This window comes from Capra hircus, chromosome 1 (genome assembly GCF_001704415.2).
Source record: "Capra hircus breed San Clemente chromosome 1, ASM170441v1, whole genome shotgun sequence".
In the NCBI taxonomy this organism is placed as follows: Eukaryota; Metazoa; Chordata; class Mammalia; order Artiodactyla; family Bovidae; genus Capra; species Capra hircus.
This window is the reverse complement of record NC_030808.1, coordinates 134,390,548-134,409,467: the sequence shown is the minus strand read 5'-3', so window position 1 is coordinate 134,409,467 and position 18,920 is coordinate 134,390,548. Positions and strand designations below refer to the sequence as shown.

The 18,920-nt window shown below is 39.6% G+C and overlaps 1 protein-coding gene across 5 annotated transcripts in view; it reads left to right on the top strand.

Moving 5' to 3' along the window:
• Positions 1-18,920, top strand: part of CEP63 (centrosomal protein 63) — an 84,163-nt gene that overhangs the window by 9,580 nt on the left and 55,663 nt on the right. For all 5 annotated transcript variants that reach the window (XM_018050943.1, XM_018050951.1, XM_018050960.1 and 2 more), the window contains exons 2-3: positions 898-966; positions 3,448-3,625. In XM_018050943.1, the coding sequence (XP_017906432.1) occupies positions 898-966; positions 3,448-3,625 (247 nt within the window). The remainder of the gene's footprint in view (positions 1-897; positions 967-3,447; positions 3,626-18,920) is intronic.

Sequence of the window (18,920 nt, the reverse complement as noted above, 5' to 3'; positions counted from 1 at the left end):
TTAGCGTTCATTGGCATATCCAAATTTAAGGGCGGTCTTTCTCGTCTCATCTGCCTTTCTTTATGGTGTGTCTTTCTCTTTCTGTGATAGTCTGTTCTGTCTCCCTTCCCTTCTTTCTCTGCTAGATTCTCTGCAGTTCTCCTGCTATAGACCAGTTTATACAGGGGGCTAGGTAAAAAAGGGAGGGGAATGGAGATAAGCCAGCTGAAAGCATTCTGCGCAGATCAGGTTGGAATGCCACACTAAGCCCTGGAGCTGCAGGTATAAATAAAACTGGTTTTCTGCCCTTGAGGGTGGAATAGTAAGGGGAAAAGGTGTGAAAAAAGACATTTCCAGTGTGATGTAACTGTAGTGAAATGACCTGTTAAGGACTAAGAACAATGAAGTGCAGAGGAAGGAGGTCAGTAGTTCCCTCTTAGGGGATGGAAGCTGTTCTAGGAGCTTCATGGGCCTGTCATCTAGAGTTGAATAGGAGCTCCCATGATGGACCAATAAGTTCAAGCACAGAACATTTACTTTTTAACACTGTCTCTTTAAAAAAGCTCACTTTTCCTCTGACTTGTTTTGTTAGTGTCTGTGTCCCTCTGCTGCTAGCACCCCACTTCCACTCAGACCTGCTCTTATGTGAGACAGTAGGGATGCCACAATAAGGTATTTGACTTTAGTCATGCGGGGAGTGTCACTGGCAGCACAGATCATTGTAAGTTACTTTGAAGTGTGTTCATTTCTGCTGTTTCTTGAAGGGATATTCCTTGACTCTTCTACAGTTATCCTAAGGAGTGCTACATTTTCTCATTGTTAATTTGTATGCTTTCATGCACACTCTTAAGTTTGTAACGTGGAATGTTACAACATAAAAAATGAGTTTTCTCCTGACTGACATTTTTGCTTTCCCAGTTGCCAAAAGAAAGGAGATTTGGCGATGGAGGCTTTGTTGGAAGGAATACAGAATCGGGGGCATGATGGGTAAGTTTGCTTTTGACCCTAAGTTTCTTACTGAGTTTAAAAAACATGTCTGAGTTATGCCTCTGAACATTTTGTGCTTTGGGTACAGAAGCAGAAACGTGAACAAAATCTAGGCTGATCCATGTCATGTTTGTGGACAGCATCTCTCCGTGGGGTGTTTCCCTCATCTCAGCAGTGTGAAGCTGGATACTTTCTGCCAATCCACTTTAAATTTTCAACTTTTAAAAAACAAAAGGATTTTGTGACACTAAGAGCAAATGATTTTTTTTTAAGTATTTAAGTCTTAGTAGTTATCTCTCTTGGAGAAGGAAATGGCAACCCACTCCAGTACTCTTGCCTGGAAAATCCCATGGACAGAGAAGTGCTGGGGTACTGCCCTGGTGGATCCAGGGAATTCGAAGGGGAGACGGTGTAGGCGAGGAAAACTTATTTATTTAGAAATATAAAAGAAATTAAGAAGAAAATAGTATAGTAGGAAATTTTAGTGGAGAAAAGAGGCTGAATAACTTGGTTTACGTGGAGAACTAATAAAATCTCAGGACAAGAGATCTGCACCATCTACGTTGGGCCACCAGCGCCCGTTTGAATAGCGGAGGGTGCCCCGCCTTGGGCTCCCTCTCTCATGGATCTTAGAAGCCGGGGCAAGTAAGTAGACATGGTGAGCCTCCCCACTCCAGATGGGAATTCAGCCTGAAAATAGAGTAAAGAAGACGCAAGGGAAACCAGTCCAGTGACTGGCCCCTCCTCTATTGTTGTAAAGGCTTTTTATACCTTTTTTTGTGCATAGAGATCAATGGATAATATAAAATTATGCAGCGTCAGCAGCCCTGACTCTTATCAAGACCAGGCTTTCTCTCTGCATACCTAGTTGTATACACAAGTCTTAGGTGATTTACATCATCTTCTGGCCAGAAGGCCAATTAACATTTTACAGCCCTTTTCTGATAAGGGTTTGTCAACCAGAAGACTTACTTGTCTTAAAAATGTTGTTCTTCCCAAAGTCTGGTGCCACTCTCAGAAAGCACTAAATAAAGTTACATTCTTACATAGCAAGGATACAGTTTATAACAATGAAAGAAGTACAGTGATTTATAACAAAGAGAAAAGTAGTTAACTCAAAAGTCTAGTGTTGCTAACATCAAAACTACTATATTCCTGTTTTTGCATCCCAATTACATTGATTAATATCCTCCCAGGTGCCTAAAAGATAAAGGATATGGAGGCCTGGCGGCAAACATTAACTCAACAAATTCTTCGCCAAACTAATTCTTAGCTCTAAAAGGCTCTATATCTTTAAGATGTTTTGAGCTTGTGCCTCTCACAGTTGGGGGCTGTAAACAATCCATAAGTTGTAAAGTCCGGTCAGACAAGTTAGAAAGCCATCAAAAGGGGTTTAAGCCGAGACATTCTTTTTATATGCAGGAGACTGTTAACTGGAGCTCTGAATTAACTCTTTCCAGAGAAAAGGTGGTAATGTCAGAAGAGTATAGTATAGCAGGCAGTAAACAGACAGATTTTGGTTTCGGGGTAGATGCTCAGACAGAGGACCCCTTGAGACCTGACTCGCCTTGCCCATCAGGCCTCTCCGCATGACCTTGTCATGGGTGGGATCTCCTGTGCTGGCTCCCGGCAGAGAAGCTCTCTGTGGCCATTCCTGGAAACCTCGTTGAATCCAATACATTTGTGTCCACTTGTATTTTTACCTTTGTAATATCTCACATCTCCTGAAATACTGAAGGACATCAGTAAGTTTACTGGAAGATAGATTGTAGTAAGTTGTTAATAATAAGTTGGAAAGAAGTAGTTGAAATAAATTTGGCTCAAGGATGAACTCCTGTGCTGGCTCCCGGCAGAGAAGCTCTCTGTGGCCATTCCTGGAAACCTCGTTGAATCCAATACATTTGTGTCCACTTGTATTTTTACCTTTGTAATATCTCACATCTCCTGAAATACTGAAGGACATCAGTAAGTTTACTGGAAGATAGATTGTAGTAAGTTGTTAATAATAAGTTGGAAAGAAGTAGTTGAAATAAATTTGGCTCAAGGATGAATTTCTTAAAACAGTTCTTAAAGTTATATTGTCATTTTCCTACTTGTTTCCAAAGCTTTTTATTTGCTTGGCTAGCTGAGAATATGACATACGCTTGCCGGTATTCTTCGGAAAGCTTCCCTAAAATGTTAAAGATGAGATAGTTGTTGGTTGTGGAAGTCTTACTCCCAAACCAGACTTCCACCAGTCTGTGTTTGCCCACATGATGTAGGCTTTAGGTCGGCTGCTGGAGGAAGACTGTTCTGTGGAATAGGTGATCACCTTATGTGCCTTAAAGGGAAAAGCTCAGAGATCCTGTTTTTTACTTCTGATTATTTGTTGACATTGTTCCACCTTAGGTAGGTTTACATTTGCTCTGTTTTTACACGTGAAAGATGAAAAGCCACTTGGAGATATGTTCTATGTTCTTAAGGGTCTGTTCTTATTTATAGGGGATTTTTGACATCCTGTGAAGCAGAACTGCAGGAGCTCATGAAACAGATTGACATAATGGTAGCTCATAAAAAATCTGAATGGGAAGGACAGACACACGCTCTAGAAACTTGCTTGGACATCCGTGAACGGGAACTTAAGGCTCTCAGGAGTCAGTTGGATTTGAAACACAAAGAGGTAATGCAGACGATTTGCTGCTCTTATTGATATTTTCACTTTGCCTTTTATTAGGTTGGTACAAACGTAACTGTGGTTTCAGACCGTGAATTTTAAATCATTATTCATTCATTTCACTCAGTCGTGTCTGACTCTTTGCGACCCCATAAACTGCAGCACGCCAGGCCTCCCCGTCCATCACCAACTCCCAGAGTTCACCCAAACCCATGTCCATTGAGTCGGTGATGCCATCCAACCATCTCATCCTCTGTTGTCCCCTTCTCCTCCTGCCCTCAATCTTTCCCAGCATCAGGGTCTTTTCAAATGAGTCAACTCTTCGCATCAGGTGGCCAAAGTATTGGAGTTTCAGCTTCAGTGTCAGTCCTTCCAATGAATATTCAGGACTGATTTCCTTTAGGATGGACTGGTTGGATTTCCTTGCCGTCCAAGGGACTCTCAAGAGTCTTCTCCAACACCACAGTTCAAAGCATCAATTCTTCTACATTCAGCTTTCTTTAAGTCCAACTCTCAAATCCATACATGACCACTGGAAAAACCATAGCCTTGACTAGATGGTCCTTTGTTGGCAAGTAATGTCTCTGCTTTTTATTATAACTATGCTCAAACACATCTTTATTAATCAAAATGGGAGCCATTATATTCAGCACATTTTTGCCAATAAGAAGTTTATTCCTGTAGCATAAAAATCCATTCCTTGGGATTACATGAACTCTTGGAAAGCATTTTCTGCCTCCTGCTAGTTGTGAAAGCGTTTTCACTGAAAAAAGTTGTCAAGATGCTTAAAAAAGTGGTAGTTGGCGAGAGGTCAGCTGAATATCACAGATGAGACAAAACTTCGTAGCCCAGTTCATTCAAATTTTGAAGTGTTGGTCGTGTAATGTGCGGTGGGGCATTGTCATGGAGAAAAATTGGGGCCTTTCTGTTGACCAGTGTTGGCTGCAGATGTGGCAGTTTTTGGTGCATCTCCTCAATTTGCAGAGCATACTTGTAGATGGAATGGTTTTGCCAGGATTCAGAAAGCTGTAGTGGATCAGACGGGCCGCAGACCAACATACAGTGACCATGACCCTTTTTTTTTGGTGTGTCTGGCCTTGGAAAGTGCTTGGGGCTTCTTTGTGGTCCAGTCACTAAGCTGGTTGTCTCTGGTTGGCGTGTGAAATCCACTTTTTGTTGCACGTTACAGTCAGATCAAGAAATAGTTCATTGTTGTTGGGATTTTTTTGATTTATGATCAGCTCACAAGGTACCCACTTATCAAACTTTTTCACCTTTCCAGTTTGCTTCAATGTCAGATGACTGTAGAATGGTCAACATCGAGTTCTTTGGCAGCTTCTCACCTAGTTCTAAGAGGATCAGCTTCGACGATCCTCTCAGTTGGTCGTTGTTAGCTTCTTATTGCTGGTCACTGTGCTCCTCATCTTTAAAGTTCTTATCTTCTTTGCAAAACTTCTTGAACCGCCACTGCATTGTAAGTACATTAGCAATTACTGGACCAAATGTGGTGTTGATGTTGCAAATTGTCTCCATGGCTTTACAACCCATTTGGAACTCAAATAAGAAAATTGTTCAAATTTGCTTTTTGTCTAGCATCATTTCCATAGACTAAAATAAAGGTAAAATAAATAGCAAGTAATAAGTCATTAGCAAAGAAATATAAAGTGAGAAATGTGCATTAAAACGATGTATAACCATCACATTTAAGAATGCATTCCAATATCAAATGGCAGAGTTCAAGAATGCAAAACCGCAATTACTTTTGCACCAACCTAATATGTTTCTCATATATTTGTTGAAGAAAGCATTAAAAATTTTTTAAAACTCCGTTTATTAAAACAAAACACTGATCACTCATTTCTTCCACCATCTGATCCAAGTTTTGCCTCTTGTAGCCACCAATGTGTTTTCTTTATCTATGAGCTTATTTTTTGTGTGTTTTTGTAGATTCTACATGTAAGAGAGATCAGACAGTATTTGAGTATCTGTTTTTCTTTGTCTGAATTACTTCATTAGTGTAATGCCCTCAAGGTCTACCTATGCTGTGGCAAGTGGCAACTTTTTTGTTTTTTATTGCTGAGTAATACTCTTTATATATACACATACCCCATGATCTCTTTATCCATTCATTCATCAATAAATACTGAGGTTGTTTCCACATCTTTGTATTATAAATACTTCTACAGTGAACACGAGGATGCATGTATCTTTTTGAATTAGTGTTTTTTAGTTTTCTTTAGAAAAAGACTCAGAGGTGAAATTACTAGATTGTATGGTAGTTCTATTTTTAATTTTTTGAGGAATCTCTGTATTATTTTCCACAATGGTTACACTAACTTAAGTGTTTGCAAACAGTGCACAAGGTTTCCCTTTTTGTCTGCATCCTTGCCAATACTTGTTATTTGTTGTCTTTTTGATACTAGCCATTCTGCAAGGTTTGGGTTGCTCTCTCATTGTGGTTTTGATTTTCATTTCCCTGATGATTAGTGATGTTGACCATCTTTTCATGTCCCTGTTACTTATCTGTATGTCTCCTTTGGAAAAATGTCTATTTGGATCTTTTGCCCATTTTTTCGTTAGATGATTTGTGGTATTTTGCTTTTGAATTGTGTAAGTTCATTGTGTGTTTTGGGTATCAACCCTCTATCAGTTACTAATGTGCAAATATTTTCTCCCATTCGGTAGGTTGCCTTTTTCATGTTGTTGATGGTTTCCTTTGCTGTGCAGAAGCTTTTTAGTTTGATGCAGTCACAGTTGTATATTTTCCCTTTTGCTGCTTTCAATTTTTTTACTTTTGCTTTTGGTGCAGTTTCAAAATATTATCACTAAGACCTATATCAAGGAGCTTACTGCTTATGTTTTCTTCTAGGAGTTTTATGGTTTCAGGTCTTAATGTTCAAGTCTTTAATCCATTTTGAGTTAACTTTGTGAATGGTGTAAGATAGTGGTTTAGCTTCATTCTCTTGCATGTGACTGTCCAGTTTACCCAACATCATTTATTGAAGAAACTGTCTTTCCCCATTGTATATTCTTGGTTTGTCATAAATTAATTGACCATATGTATGTGGGTTTATTTTTGGGCTCTTTATTCTGTTCTATGGATCTAAGTCTCTGATTTTATTCCAATAAAACTTTACTGTTTGCATGTAATAATAGCTTTATAATATACTTGGCAGTTAGGGAGCATGGTGCCTTCAGCTTTGTTCTTTCTCAAGATTGCTTTGACTGTTCAGGTCCATACAAATGTTAGGATTTTTTTGCTTTGTTTATGTGAGAAATGCCATTAGAATTTTGATATCTGCTTCACTGAAGTTGTATTTTGCTTTGGATAGTATTGCCATTTTAACAATAGTGATTCTTTCAGTCTTTCATCTTTCCATTTATTTGTGTCTTTTTCAATTTCTTCTCTAACGTTTTATAGTTTTCAGTATACACATATTTCACCTTGTTGGTTAAATTTACTCCTAGGTATTTTACTATTTTTATGCAGTTGTAAATGGGATTATTGTCTTCGATTTCTCTTTTTGATAGCTTGTTTTTAAACACAATAGATTTTTAAATTGATTTTGTATCCTGTAGTGTTATAGAAGTCATTTATTAGTTCTGTTAGTTTGTGATGGAGTCTCCGGTTTCCTAGCTATGTTCGTGTCATCTGCAAACAGTGACAGTATTGCTTCTTCCTTTCCAATTTGAATGCCTTTTATTTCTTTTTTTGCCTAACTGTTCTGGCTGCAGCTTCCAATACTGTGTTGAATAAAAGTGGTGAAGTGAACATCCTTGTATTATACCTGATCTTAGAGGAAAAGCTTCGAGATTTTCAACATTGAGTACGTTAGCTGTATGCTTGTCATGTGTGCCATTAATTATGTTAAGGTATGTTTCCTCCATACTTGCTTTGTTGAGAGATTTGAGATTTTTATCATAAATGAGTGTATTTGAGTTTTGTCAAATATTTTTTATGCATCTATTAAGATGATCATAGCATTTTTGTCTTCATTTTGTTATATAGTGTATCACATTGAATAATTTACAGATGTTGGACCATTCCTGCGTCTCTGAAATAAATTTCACTTGATAATGGTATGTGATCCTTAAATTTTAATGTATTGCTGAATATTTTGTTGAGAATTTTTGCATCTATGTTCATCAGGGATATTAGCCTGTAAAAAAAAGTCTTTTTTTTTTTTTATAGTACTCTTGTCTGGTTTTGGTGCAGGGTAATACCACCCTCATAAATTGTGTTTTGAAATGATCCCCCTCTTATATTTTTTGGAAGAGTTTGAAGAAGATTGATATTGATTCTTCTTTGAATGTTTCATAGAACTCACCTGTGAAGCCGTTTGGTCCTGGACTTTTGTTTTTGATTATGATTCAATCTGCTTGCTAGTGATTGGTCTGTTCAGACTTTCCGTTTCATCGTCATTTAGTCTTTGAGCATATACGTTTGTAGGAGTTTATCCATTTTTTCTGGTTTGTCTAATTTGTTGGCGTATGATTGTTAACAGTAGTCTGTATGATCCTTTGTATTCTGTGGTATCACTTGTAATATCTCCTCTTTCATTTCTGACTTATTTGAGTCCTTTCTCTTTTTTTCTTAGTCTAGCTAAGGTTTTGTCAATTTTATTTGCCTTCTAAAAACTAGCTCTTAATTTCACTGATCTTTGTTGTCTTTTTAGTCTCTATTTCATTTATTTCTGTTCTAAAGGATGACAGAGGGTGAGACGGTTGGATGGCATCACCACCTCAATGGACATGAGTTTGAGTAAACTCCTGGAGTTGGTGATGGACAGGGAGGCCTGGCGTGCTGCAGTCCATGGGATTGCAAAGATTCGGACACAACTGAGTGACTGAACTGAACTGAATCCTTATTTCTTCTCTCGTACTAACTTTGGGCTTTGTATTTTCTTTTTCCAGTTCATTAAGGTGAAGTTAGATTGTGTGTGAGTTTTTTTTTGCTTCTTGAAGTAGGTATTTATCACTGTAAACTTCCTTCACAGAACTGTTTTTACTGTATTTTATAAGTTTTAGCATGTTAATGTTTACATTTTTGTTTTTCTTAAGGTATTTTTTATTTCTCTTTTGATTTCTTCTTTGGCCAATTGGTTATTCAGTAGCACGTTGTTTAATCTCCACATAGTTGTATATTTTCCGTTTTTCGTCATGTAATTTCTCATTTCATGCCATTGTGATTGGAAAAGATGCTTGATGCGATTTAAATATTCTTAAATTTATTAGGACTTGATCTCTGGCCTAACATATGATTTATCTGTCTATTGTAGATGTTCAATATATACTTGAGAAGAATGTGTATTCTGTTGTTTTTGGATGGAGTGTTCTATAAATATCTGTTAAGTCCGTATAGTATAATATGTTGTTTCAGGCTGATAGCTCCTTACTGACTTTCTGTCTGGATGATCTTTTCATTGATGTAAGTGGGATATGAAAGTCCCCTATTATTATTGTATTGCTGCCTATGTCTCCATTTAGGTCTGTTAATAATTGTGAGACATATTTAGGTGCTTCTATTTTGGGTACATAAATATTTACAAATGTTATATCCTCTCATTGGATTGACCCCTTGATGTAATGCCCTTCTTTGTCTCTTATTAAAAAGTATGTTTTATAGGTTTGTTTTTTGTTTGTTTTTAATACAGATATAGCTAATCCATCTTTCTTTTTTGGTTTTCATTTGCATGGAATCTCTTTTTCCACCCCTTTACTTTCAGTGTGTCCTTATATCTAAAGTGTATCTCTTGTAGGCAGCATATATAGGAGTGTGTTGCTTTTTATTTCTTCAGCCTTTCTATGGCTTTTGGTTGGATAATTTAGTCCATTTACAGATAAAGTAATTACTAATAAGTATGTGCTTATTGGCATTATGTTAATTGTCTCCTAGCAGCTTTTGTAGTTTTTCTCTGTTCGTTTCTTTTGCTCTCTTCCTTTGTGATTTGATGACTTTCTTTAGTGGTATTCTTATATCTGTTTCTCTTTCTCTTTTGTTTATTTATTGTAGGTTTTTGCTTTGTGGTTACCATGAGACTTACATTTAACAACTTATATCTGTAACAGTCTATTTTAAGTTGATAATATCTGAAGTTTGATCCCATTCTGAAACTCAACATTTATTCCCATGTTGCATGTCTTAATGTCACATTTTATATATTTTTATCTTGTGCATTTTTAGCTAATTATCATAATAGTTTTTTCATTTAACCATTATATTAGCTTTATTAGTAATTAACCTGCTGCTGCTGCTGCTGCTGCTGCTAAGTTGCTTCAGTTGTGTCCGATTCTGTGCGACCCCATAGATGGTAGCCCACCAGGCTACCCCATCCCTGGGATTCTCTAGGCAAGAATACTGGATTGGTTTGCCATTTCCTTCTCCAATGCATGAAAGTGAAAAGTCAAAGTGAAGTCGCTCAGTCGTGTCCGACTCTTAGCGACCCCATGGACTGCAGCCTACCAGGCTCTTCCATCCATGGGATTTTCCAGGCAAGAGTACTGGAGTGGGGTGCCATTGCCTTCTCCAATTAACCCACTACCTTCACTATATATTCACTTTTCCAATGATAATTATCCTTTCGTTTGTGTTCTTGTTACTAATTATAATTAGCATCCTTTCTGTCAGCTTAAAGGAGTCCCTTTAAAATTTCTTATTTGGCCAATTTAGTGGTGGTGAACTCCTTTAACTTTTGCTTGTCTGAAAACCTTTATCTCTCCTTTGATTCTGAATGAAAACTTTGCCAGGCAGAGTATTCTTGATTGGACATTTTCTTCTTCCGGTACTTTGAATGTATCATGCTTTCTGGCTTACAATGTTTGTGCTAAAAGATCAGCTGATAGCTTTATGAGAGTTCCCTTGTACAGAACTAGTTTTTCTCTCACAGCTTTTTAGATGATCTCCTTATCTTTAACTTTTGACATTTTAGTTATAATGTGTCTTGGTATGGGTCTCTTTGACAGCTTCTTTTTAAGTATAATTGTAGTTATTTATCATTTATCTTTGGCTGTGCTGGGTCTTTGTTGCTGCGTGAGCTTTCCTCTGGTTGTGGCGAGCAGGGGCTGCTCTCTGGGTGTGGTGCGCAGGCTTCCCCTTAGAGTGGGTTCTCTTGTTGCAGAGCGCAGGCTCTAGGGCATGCAGGCTTCAGTCGCTGCAGCACCAGCGCTCAGTAGTTGCGGCTCCTGGGCTCTAGAGCACAGGCTAAGTAGAGAGTTGTGGCCCATGGGCTTAGTTGCTCTGAGGCATGTGGCATCTTCCCAGATCAGGGATTGAACCCATGTTTCCTGCATTGGCAGGCAGATTCCTTACCACTTAGCCACCAGGGAAACCCTGGTAGCCTCTTGTTTGCAATGCTCAGGACTTCTTGGATCTGGATGCTTGTTTTCTTCCCCAAGTTAGGGACGTTTTCAGCCATAATTTTTTCAAACTAAGATTTCTACTCCTTTCTCTCTTCCTCTTTTAGGAGCCCTATAAAGTAAAAGTCTGTTTGGTGTTGTCCCATAAGCTCCGGAAGCCATCTTTACAGTATTCATTCTTTTTTTCATTTTGCTGCTCTAATTGGGCATATTCCATTGCCTTGTCTGTGAGTTGACTTCATCTAGTCTGCCATTGTGGAGAAGGCAGTGGCACCCCATTCCAGTACTCTTGTCTGGAAAATCCCATGGATGGAGGAGCCTGGTGGGCTGCCGTCTATGGGGTCACACAGAGTCGGACACGACTGAAGTGACTTAGCGGCCGCGGTAGCAGCAGTCTGCCGTTGAACCCCTTTAGTGTGTTCTTCAGTTCAGCTGTTGTATTCTTTGGTTCTATGATTTCTACTTGGCACTTTCTTATATTTTTCTTGTTGAAGTTCTCATTGTGTTCTTCCATTCTTCTCCCCAGTTCAGTGAGCATTTTTGTGACCATTACTTTGAACTCTTATCAGGTAATCCCAAGTTACTTACCTCCATTTCATTAAGGTTTCTTCTGAGGTTTATTTTCATTTGGAACATATTCCTCTGTTCCTTGACTCTCCATTTGTTTCTGTATAGTAAATGAAATAACCACCTCTTCCAGTGTTGAAGGAGTGGCCTTGTGTAAGAGATGAACCTTGTAGTTCAACCCTGCCTCAGCTTCTGGTTGTTTCTCAAACATCTGTGCTTGTCTAGGCAGCCTGTTGTATTTTTAGTAGCACCTAGTAGTTGAGGATGTGCCAAGACCTGTCATTGTCCCAAAGTGGAGAATCTCAGCACCTAGATTCAGACTGACTGGAAGCTGGGGCAGCAGCATTTAAAGTATGCAAATATATATAGTTCTGAAGGGCTGCAGGAGTAAGCCACACTGGTCCTCAGAGCCGGGCGATTTGGAGGCCATCATGTGGGCTCCATGTGAGCTGTTTTCTGGGTAATACTTCTGGGCTAGAGCAAGGCAGAGGAAGAATGCCAAGAAGGTGTCACAGCCTATGTTCTTTGAGAGCAACTCCATAGGCCACTAAATGTGAGCCAGACTTGAAGCCTACTCCTTAGGACAAAGGTCCAAGACAAGTAAAGGGGACTCTTTCACAGAAAGCTTGGGGAGTGTGCCTCATTCTACTTTCTGTACAGTGCCTTAAGGGTAGTAGCCTGCTAAGAACTATCCCTCTGATTGCCATAGTGGGATCCCGGAATGCAGGTCCTCCCACCTACAGCTAGGTAATCAAAGGGAGGCCCCTGGGCACAAGCCATGTGTACAGCCATGCCATCTGTGCACTGGAGATGCTGTTGCTTCAGTCGTGTCCAACTCTGTGTGACCCCATAGACGGCAGCCCACCAGGCTCCGCCGTCCCTGGGATTCTCCAGGCAAGAACACTGGAGTGGGTTGCCATTTCCTTCTCCAATGCATGAAAGTGAAAAGTGAAAGTGAAGTCACTCAGTCGTGTCCAACTCTTAGCAACCCCATGGACTGCAGCCCACCAAGCTCCTCCATCTTTGGGATTTTCCAGGCAAGAGTACTGGAGTGGGGTGGAAAGGATTGCAGTCAACGCCAAGATGCATGCCTAATCAGAAGCTTGTCCCTTAGCAATCATGATGATCCATTAATAGTCTCCCTTCACAGAAAGAATGCAACTCCAGGGTCTGTTGCCTTTTGCTGTGCCTTTGTGATAGTAGCTGTTTAAGAGCTCTTTCTCCTTGGGTTGCAGTCCTGTAAGACCCACGAGTATAAGCCCCACTGACCACCTTTGTTTAGTCGCTCAGTCATGTCCAACTCTTTGTGACCCCATGGACTGTAGCCTACCAGTGGGGATTCTCCAGGCAAAGATACTGGAGTGGGTAGCCATGCCCTCCTCCAGGGAATCTTCCCAACCCAGGGATTGAACCTAGGTCTTTTCCTCATTGCAGGCAGATTCTTTACCATCTGAACCACCAGGGAAGCCCAAGAATACTGGAGAGGGTAACCTATCCCTTCTCCAGGGGATCTTCCCAACCCAGGAATTGAACCAGGGTCTCCTGCATTGCAGGTGGATTCTTGCAAATCCACCAGGGAAGACCCCACTTACCACCAGAGCCAGTTAATGTAGACGTGTTCTATAGCAGCAGTCACAAAAATCCTGGCACCTGACTAGAGCATCAGCTCCTTTCTGGGTGACACTGATTATAACAGTTCCTTAGGACCCAGAACACGAAGCTTCCTTGGTCTCTAGAGCCAGGTAATCTAGAATCATATCCTGGGCAGGAGCTGTAAAAATCAGGACATCAGAGAAAGCTTCTTTTCCAGGAGATAGTGGTGATCTGGAGCATGACAAAGGTGGTACCTTCCAGTCTTTGTTTCCAGAGTGTTCCAACAGGATCCTAGCTGTGTGTGTGCTGAATAAGACCCCTGTCTCTTTAGCTGAGGTTTTAATGGTGGGCCTTACTCACTTTAAGTCTAGCCCCAATTGGCTGCCTCTGAGCTGGACTCTGGGATGGGTGAGTCCAAGCACATGAGCCTTCTAAGAGGTGTTTCTCAGGTTGCTATCATTTTGTGGATCTTGGGACACAAGACCCATTGGTTTTCAAAAATTAGATGTTTGGGGGCTCACCTCTCAAGTGCATGTCTTAAAAGTTGGGGTGCCCAAGGTGAGGTTTGAACCCTTTGCTCCTCAGGGAGAAGCTCTGAGTTTTGAGTTCCCTTCTGGTTATGGTTGCTACACTAGGGGTGAGATTTATGGTGAGATTGTGTCTCCATCTCCTCTACAGGTTTTTGTATGGTTTTCTTTTCTTTTGTCCAACATGTAGTTGTCCCTCAACCAAGCTTTAAGTTTTTTTCTGAGAAGAAACTGTTCCATGTTTAGCTGTAGATCCAGTGAGTCTGAGGAGGGAGGTGAGTTCAGAATCTTCCTACATCGCTATCTTGAATTGTTAATGCTCTTTTTTATAATGCATAGAAAGTATTGGTATGTCAAATTCTGGTGTTTTTTTTTTTCTTTTCAGAAGAAAAATTCATTGGTGAAAATGCATAAGAATGTTAATGTTTTTAATATTTCAAAGATCATGTTACCTTGGTCACATGAAGTACATATGTAACTTCTTTAAGAAAATGTAAAGGGAGTCACATGATCATTCTATTACATGCCCACGTTAATAATCACTGAGTTTAGTGAATGTTGTTTTTGGCCACATTGTGTGATTAGTGTAAAAAGTTAAGCCCAGTTTCAACAATTTGCTTCTTTTGGTTAGGTTTAAAATAAAATTCAGAAAACTTAAAAAAAAATGTATATTTACACTTGTTGAAAAGAAAAGGGGACATAGACTGGCGATTCGTTTCTTACATGATAGTATACATGTTTCAATGCCATTCTCCCAAAGCCAGTCTGTGTCCGATGCGAGATACAGGATGCTTTGGGCTGGTGCACGGGTATGACCCAGAGAGATGTTATGCGGAGGGAGGTGGGGGGGGTTCATATTTGGAAACGCATGTACACCCGTGGTGGATTCATGTCAATGTATGGCAAAACCAATACAGTATTGTAAAGTAAAATAAAGTAAAAATAAAAATTAAAAAAAAAGGGGAAAAAGAAAGAAAAGAAGAAAATAAGTATTATTTATGATCTCACCTCCCAGTGTTATTGATGATTTTTGGGAAAAGTTTAATAACATCTGCTAATTGATTTCTCTTAATTTAGCTGATACAATAAAAAGAACGTTAAATATTGGAAGAGAAGAAGAAAGCATATATAAGTGCAAGAACGTCCCCTAAATTTCTGGCATAAATACTAATCTCAGAAGGATTGGAAGGACTGTAGGTAAAACTGGTCCCAAGCCCCACTTGGATGGGCTTTCCCACCAGTAGGATCACCACTCATTAGTGCTGTTGTTCTGGTTCTTAAGGGCACTTCTGTGAGTGATACACTGAGATTTTGATTTTGTTGATGGTACTGCACTTATCAAGAATATCTTAGAAATGTTTCATGTCACAAGGAAAGTGTTAGGCTTCATAAAGTGTTTTTTTCCTTGTCAAGAGAATCTGTCAGTGGGTTGGCCTTTTGCAGTTTGGGTCATAGCAGTACAGTTGACTCTTGTACAATGTGGGCGTTAGATGCATTGACTCCAGTGCACTCAAAAGTCCACATAGAACTGTATAGTCAGCCTTCTTTATAGTCAGCCTTCTTTATCTGGTGGCTCAAATGATAATGAATCTGTCTGCAGTGCAGTAGATCTGGGTGGATCCCTGGGTTGGGAAGATCCCCTGGAGAAGGGAAAGGCTACTCACTCCAGTATTATGGCCTGGAGAATTCCAGCCCGTGGGGTTGCAAAGAGTCCCACACAATTGAGCTACTTTCACTTTTACTTTCTTCCTCTTTATCTGAGAGTCCACATTCATGAATTCGTGTAGCTCTGTAGTATTTATTGAAAAAAATCTATATATAAGTGCACCCATGAAGTTCAACCATGTTGTTTAAGGATCAACTGTACATAGTTACGTTGGCTATGTTAGATTGTGTTCTGAGATGCCACCTGCTAAACTGGAGTTTATTTTAAAATTTGGGTAGACTTTTGAGAATGTATTTTAAAGTTATATCTCATGAAAAGATACTGAAGTTATTGAAAAAGTACATGGAATGATAATCATATATATATATATATTTTGTAATTTAGGTAGAGTCAGTGCTCCTTGGTAAGTTACTTTAGTTACCACTTATTTATTTCTTCTGGGGCAAAACACAGGTAGTTCCATTTAGTAAGTTAAGGCGATAGTGGTTTCCTAGTTAAACACTGTACTGTTGACCTTTGAACAACCTGGGAGTCGGGGCACCAATCCCCCATGCAGTTGAAAATCTATGTACAGTTTTACAGTTGACTCTTTTATCTTGGGGCTTTCTTGGTGCCTCAGATAGTAAAGAATCTGCCTGCAGTGCAGGAGACCCGAGTTCAGTCCCTGGGTCAGGATGATCCTCTAGAGAAGGGAATGGCAATCCACTCCAGTATTCTTACATGGAAAATCCCATGGACACAGGAACCTGTCAGGCTACAGTCCGTGGGGTCACAAGGAGTCAGGCACGATTAAGCGACTAACATTGTAACTTGTATCTGTAGTTCTGAATCTGTGGATTCAATCAACTTTGGATAGTGCAGTATGTAACACATGTTTATTGAAAAAAATTCCCATATAGGTGGATCTGTGCTGCTTAGACCTATGTTGTTCAAGGGTCATATCTATATATGTAGATGTCTAAGTTGTTTATTTTGTTAGAAACTCCCATGTATGTTTCTGTGAATTAAAGAAATTCCCTTGTGTGTAATCATGAGACTGTTTTGTCACTCCTGGGCTGTTTAAATTTATTCCTGTAGGTCAGTTTTGATGTCACAGGCACTACTGCACTACAGGCAGACTTCATCTTATTGTGCTTCACTTTACTGCACTTTGCAGATACTGCACTTTTTACAGATTGAAGGTTTGTGGCCACCTTGAGTTGAATTCAAGTGTGTAGGCATCTTTTTTCTAACAGCATTTGCTCACTTCATGTCTCTGTGTCTAATTTTGGTAATTCTTAAATATTTCTTTTTTTAAACAAATTATTTATTTATTTTCGGCTGTGCTGGGTCTTTGTTGCTTTCCTTTAGTTGCAGGGAGCAAGGGCTACTCTAGTTGCAGTGCATGGCTTCTCTTTGTTGTGACTTCTCTTGTTGCAGAGCATGGGCTCCAGAGCACACGGGCTTCAGGAGTTGTGGCACATGGGCTCAGTAACTGTGGCTCCTGGTCTCTGGTGGTGGTGGTGGTGGTTCAGTTGCTCAGTCATGTCTGAGTCTTTGCAACATCATGGTCTGCATTTGCAACATCATGGTCTGCAGCACGCCAGGCTTCCCTGTCCTTCACTATTTCCCTGAGTTTGTTCATGTCCATTGAGTCAGTGATGCCATCCAGCCATTTCATCCTCTGTCGCCTCCTTCTCCTTCTGCCTTCAGTCTTTCCCAGCATCAGTCTTTTCCAGTGAGTCAGTTGCATCAGGTGGCCAAAGTGTTGGAGTTTCAGCTTCAGCATCAGTCCTTCCAGTAAATATTCATGGTTGATTTCCTGTAGGATTGACTGGTTTGATCTCCTTGTTTTCCAAGGGAACCTCAAGTGTCTTGTCCAGCACCTCAGTACAAAAGCATCAGTTCTTTAGTGCTCAGCCATCTTTATGGTCCAACTCTCACAACTATACATGACTACTGGAAAAGCCATAGCTTTGTTAGCAAATGATGTCTCTGCTTTTTATTTGTTGTCTGGGTTTGTCATAGCTTTTCTTCCGAGGAGCAAGCATCTTTTAATGTCATGGCTGCCGTTACCATCTGCAGTAATTTTTGAGCCCAAGAGAATGAAATCTGTCACTGTTTCCACTTTTTCTTCATCTATTTACCATGAAGTGATGGGACAAGATGCCGTGATCTTAGTTTTTTAATGTTGAGTTTTAAGCCAGCTTTTTCACTGTTTTCTTTCACTTTCATTAAGAGACTCTTTAATTCTTCTTTGCTTTCTGCCATAAGGGTGGTGTCATCTGCGTATCTGAGGTTGTTGATATTTGTCCTGGCAATCTTGATTTGAGCTTGTGATTCATTTCTTAGGAATCACCCAGCATTTCTCATGATGTACTCTGCATATAAGTTAAATAAAGCAGGGTGACAATATACAGCCTTGACATACTCCTTTCCCAATTTTGAACCCTCTGTTGTTCCATGTCCAACTGTTGTTCCATGTTAACTGTTGCTTCTTGACCTGTACACAAGTTTCTTAGGGGACACGTCAGGTAGTCTGGTATTCTCATCTCTTTAAGAATTTTCCAGTTTGTTGTGATCCACACAGTCAAAGGCTTTAGCATAGTCAATGAAGCAGAAGTAGATGTTTTTTGAAATTCCCTTACTTTTTCTATAATCCAGCATATATTGGCAGTTTTATCTCTGATTCTGCCTTTTCTAAATCCAGCTTGAACATCCGGAAGTTCTTGGTTCACATACTGCTGAAGTCTAACTTGAATTTTGAGCGTAATCTTGCTAGAGTGTGAAATAAGTGCAATTGTACAGTAATTTGAACATTCTTTGGCATTGCCTTTCTTTGGGATTGGAATGAGAACTGACGTTTTCCAGTCCTGTGGCCATTGCTGGGTTTTCTAATTTGCTGACATATTGAGTGCAGCACTTAACAATATAATCTTTTAGGATTTGAAATAGCTTTGCTGTAATTCCATCACCTCCACTAACTCTGTAGTGATACTTCCTAAGGCCCACTTGACTTCACACTCCAGGATGTCTGGCTCTAAGTGAGTGACCACACCATTGGGTTATCTGGGTCATTAAGACCTTTTTTGGTACAGTTCTTATGGTAGTCTTAATAGTTGTGGCCCATGGGCTTAATTGTACTGTGCACAGGATGGAATTAAACCTGTGTTTCCTGCATTGGCAGGAGGCTTCTTTACCACTGAAGCCCCAGGGAGACTTGATTCTTGCAATATTTTAAATCCTCTATCAGCATAAAGATTATGACTTATTGAAGATTCTGATGATTGATAGCATTTTTTTTTAGCAATTCAATGTTTTTTAAATGAAGATAGATATATGCATTGCTTTTTAGACATAATGTTCTTGCACATTTAGTTGACTATAGGACAGTGCAAACATAACATTTATATGTGCTGGGAAACCAAAAATATTTGTATGACTCAGTTTATCACAAAATTTGCTTTATTGTGGTGATCTGGAAGGAACCTGCAGTATTTCTGAGGTATCTCCATACTTAACACTTAAAAAGATAAATTGACGGGATTGAGCAGATGGGCTCCTTTGTAAGGATTTGAAGATTACAAGTTTGGGCATGAAGATGTAAAAGATA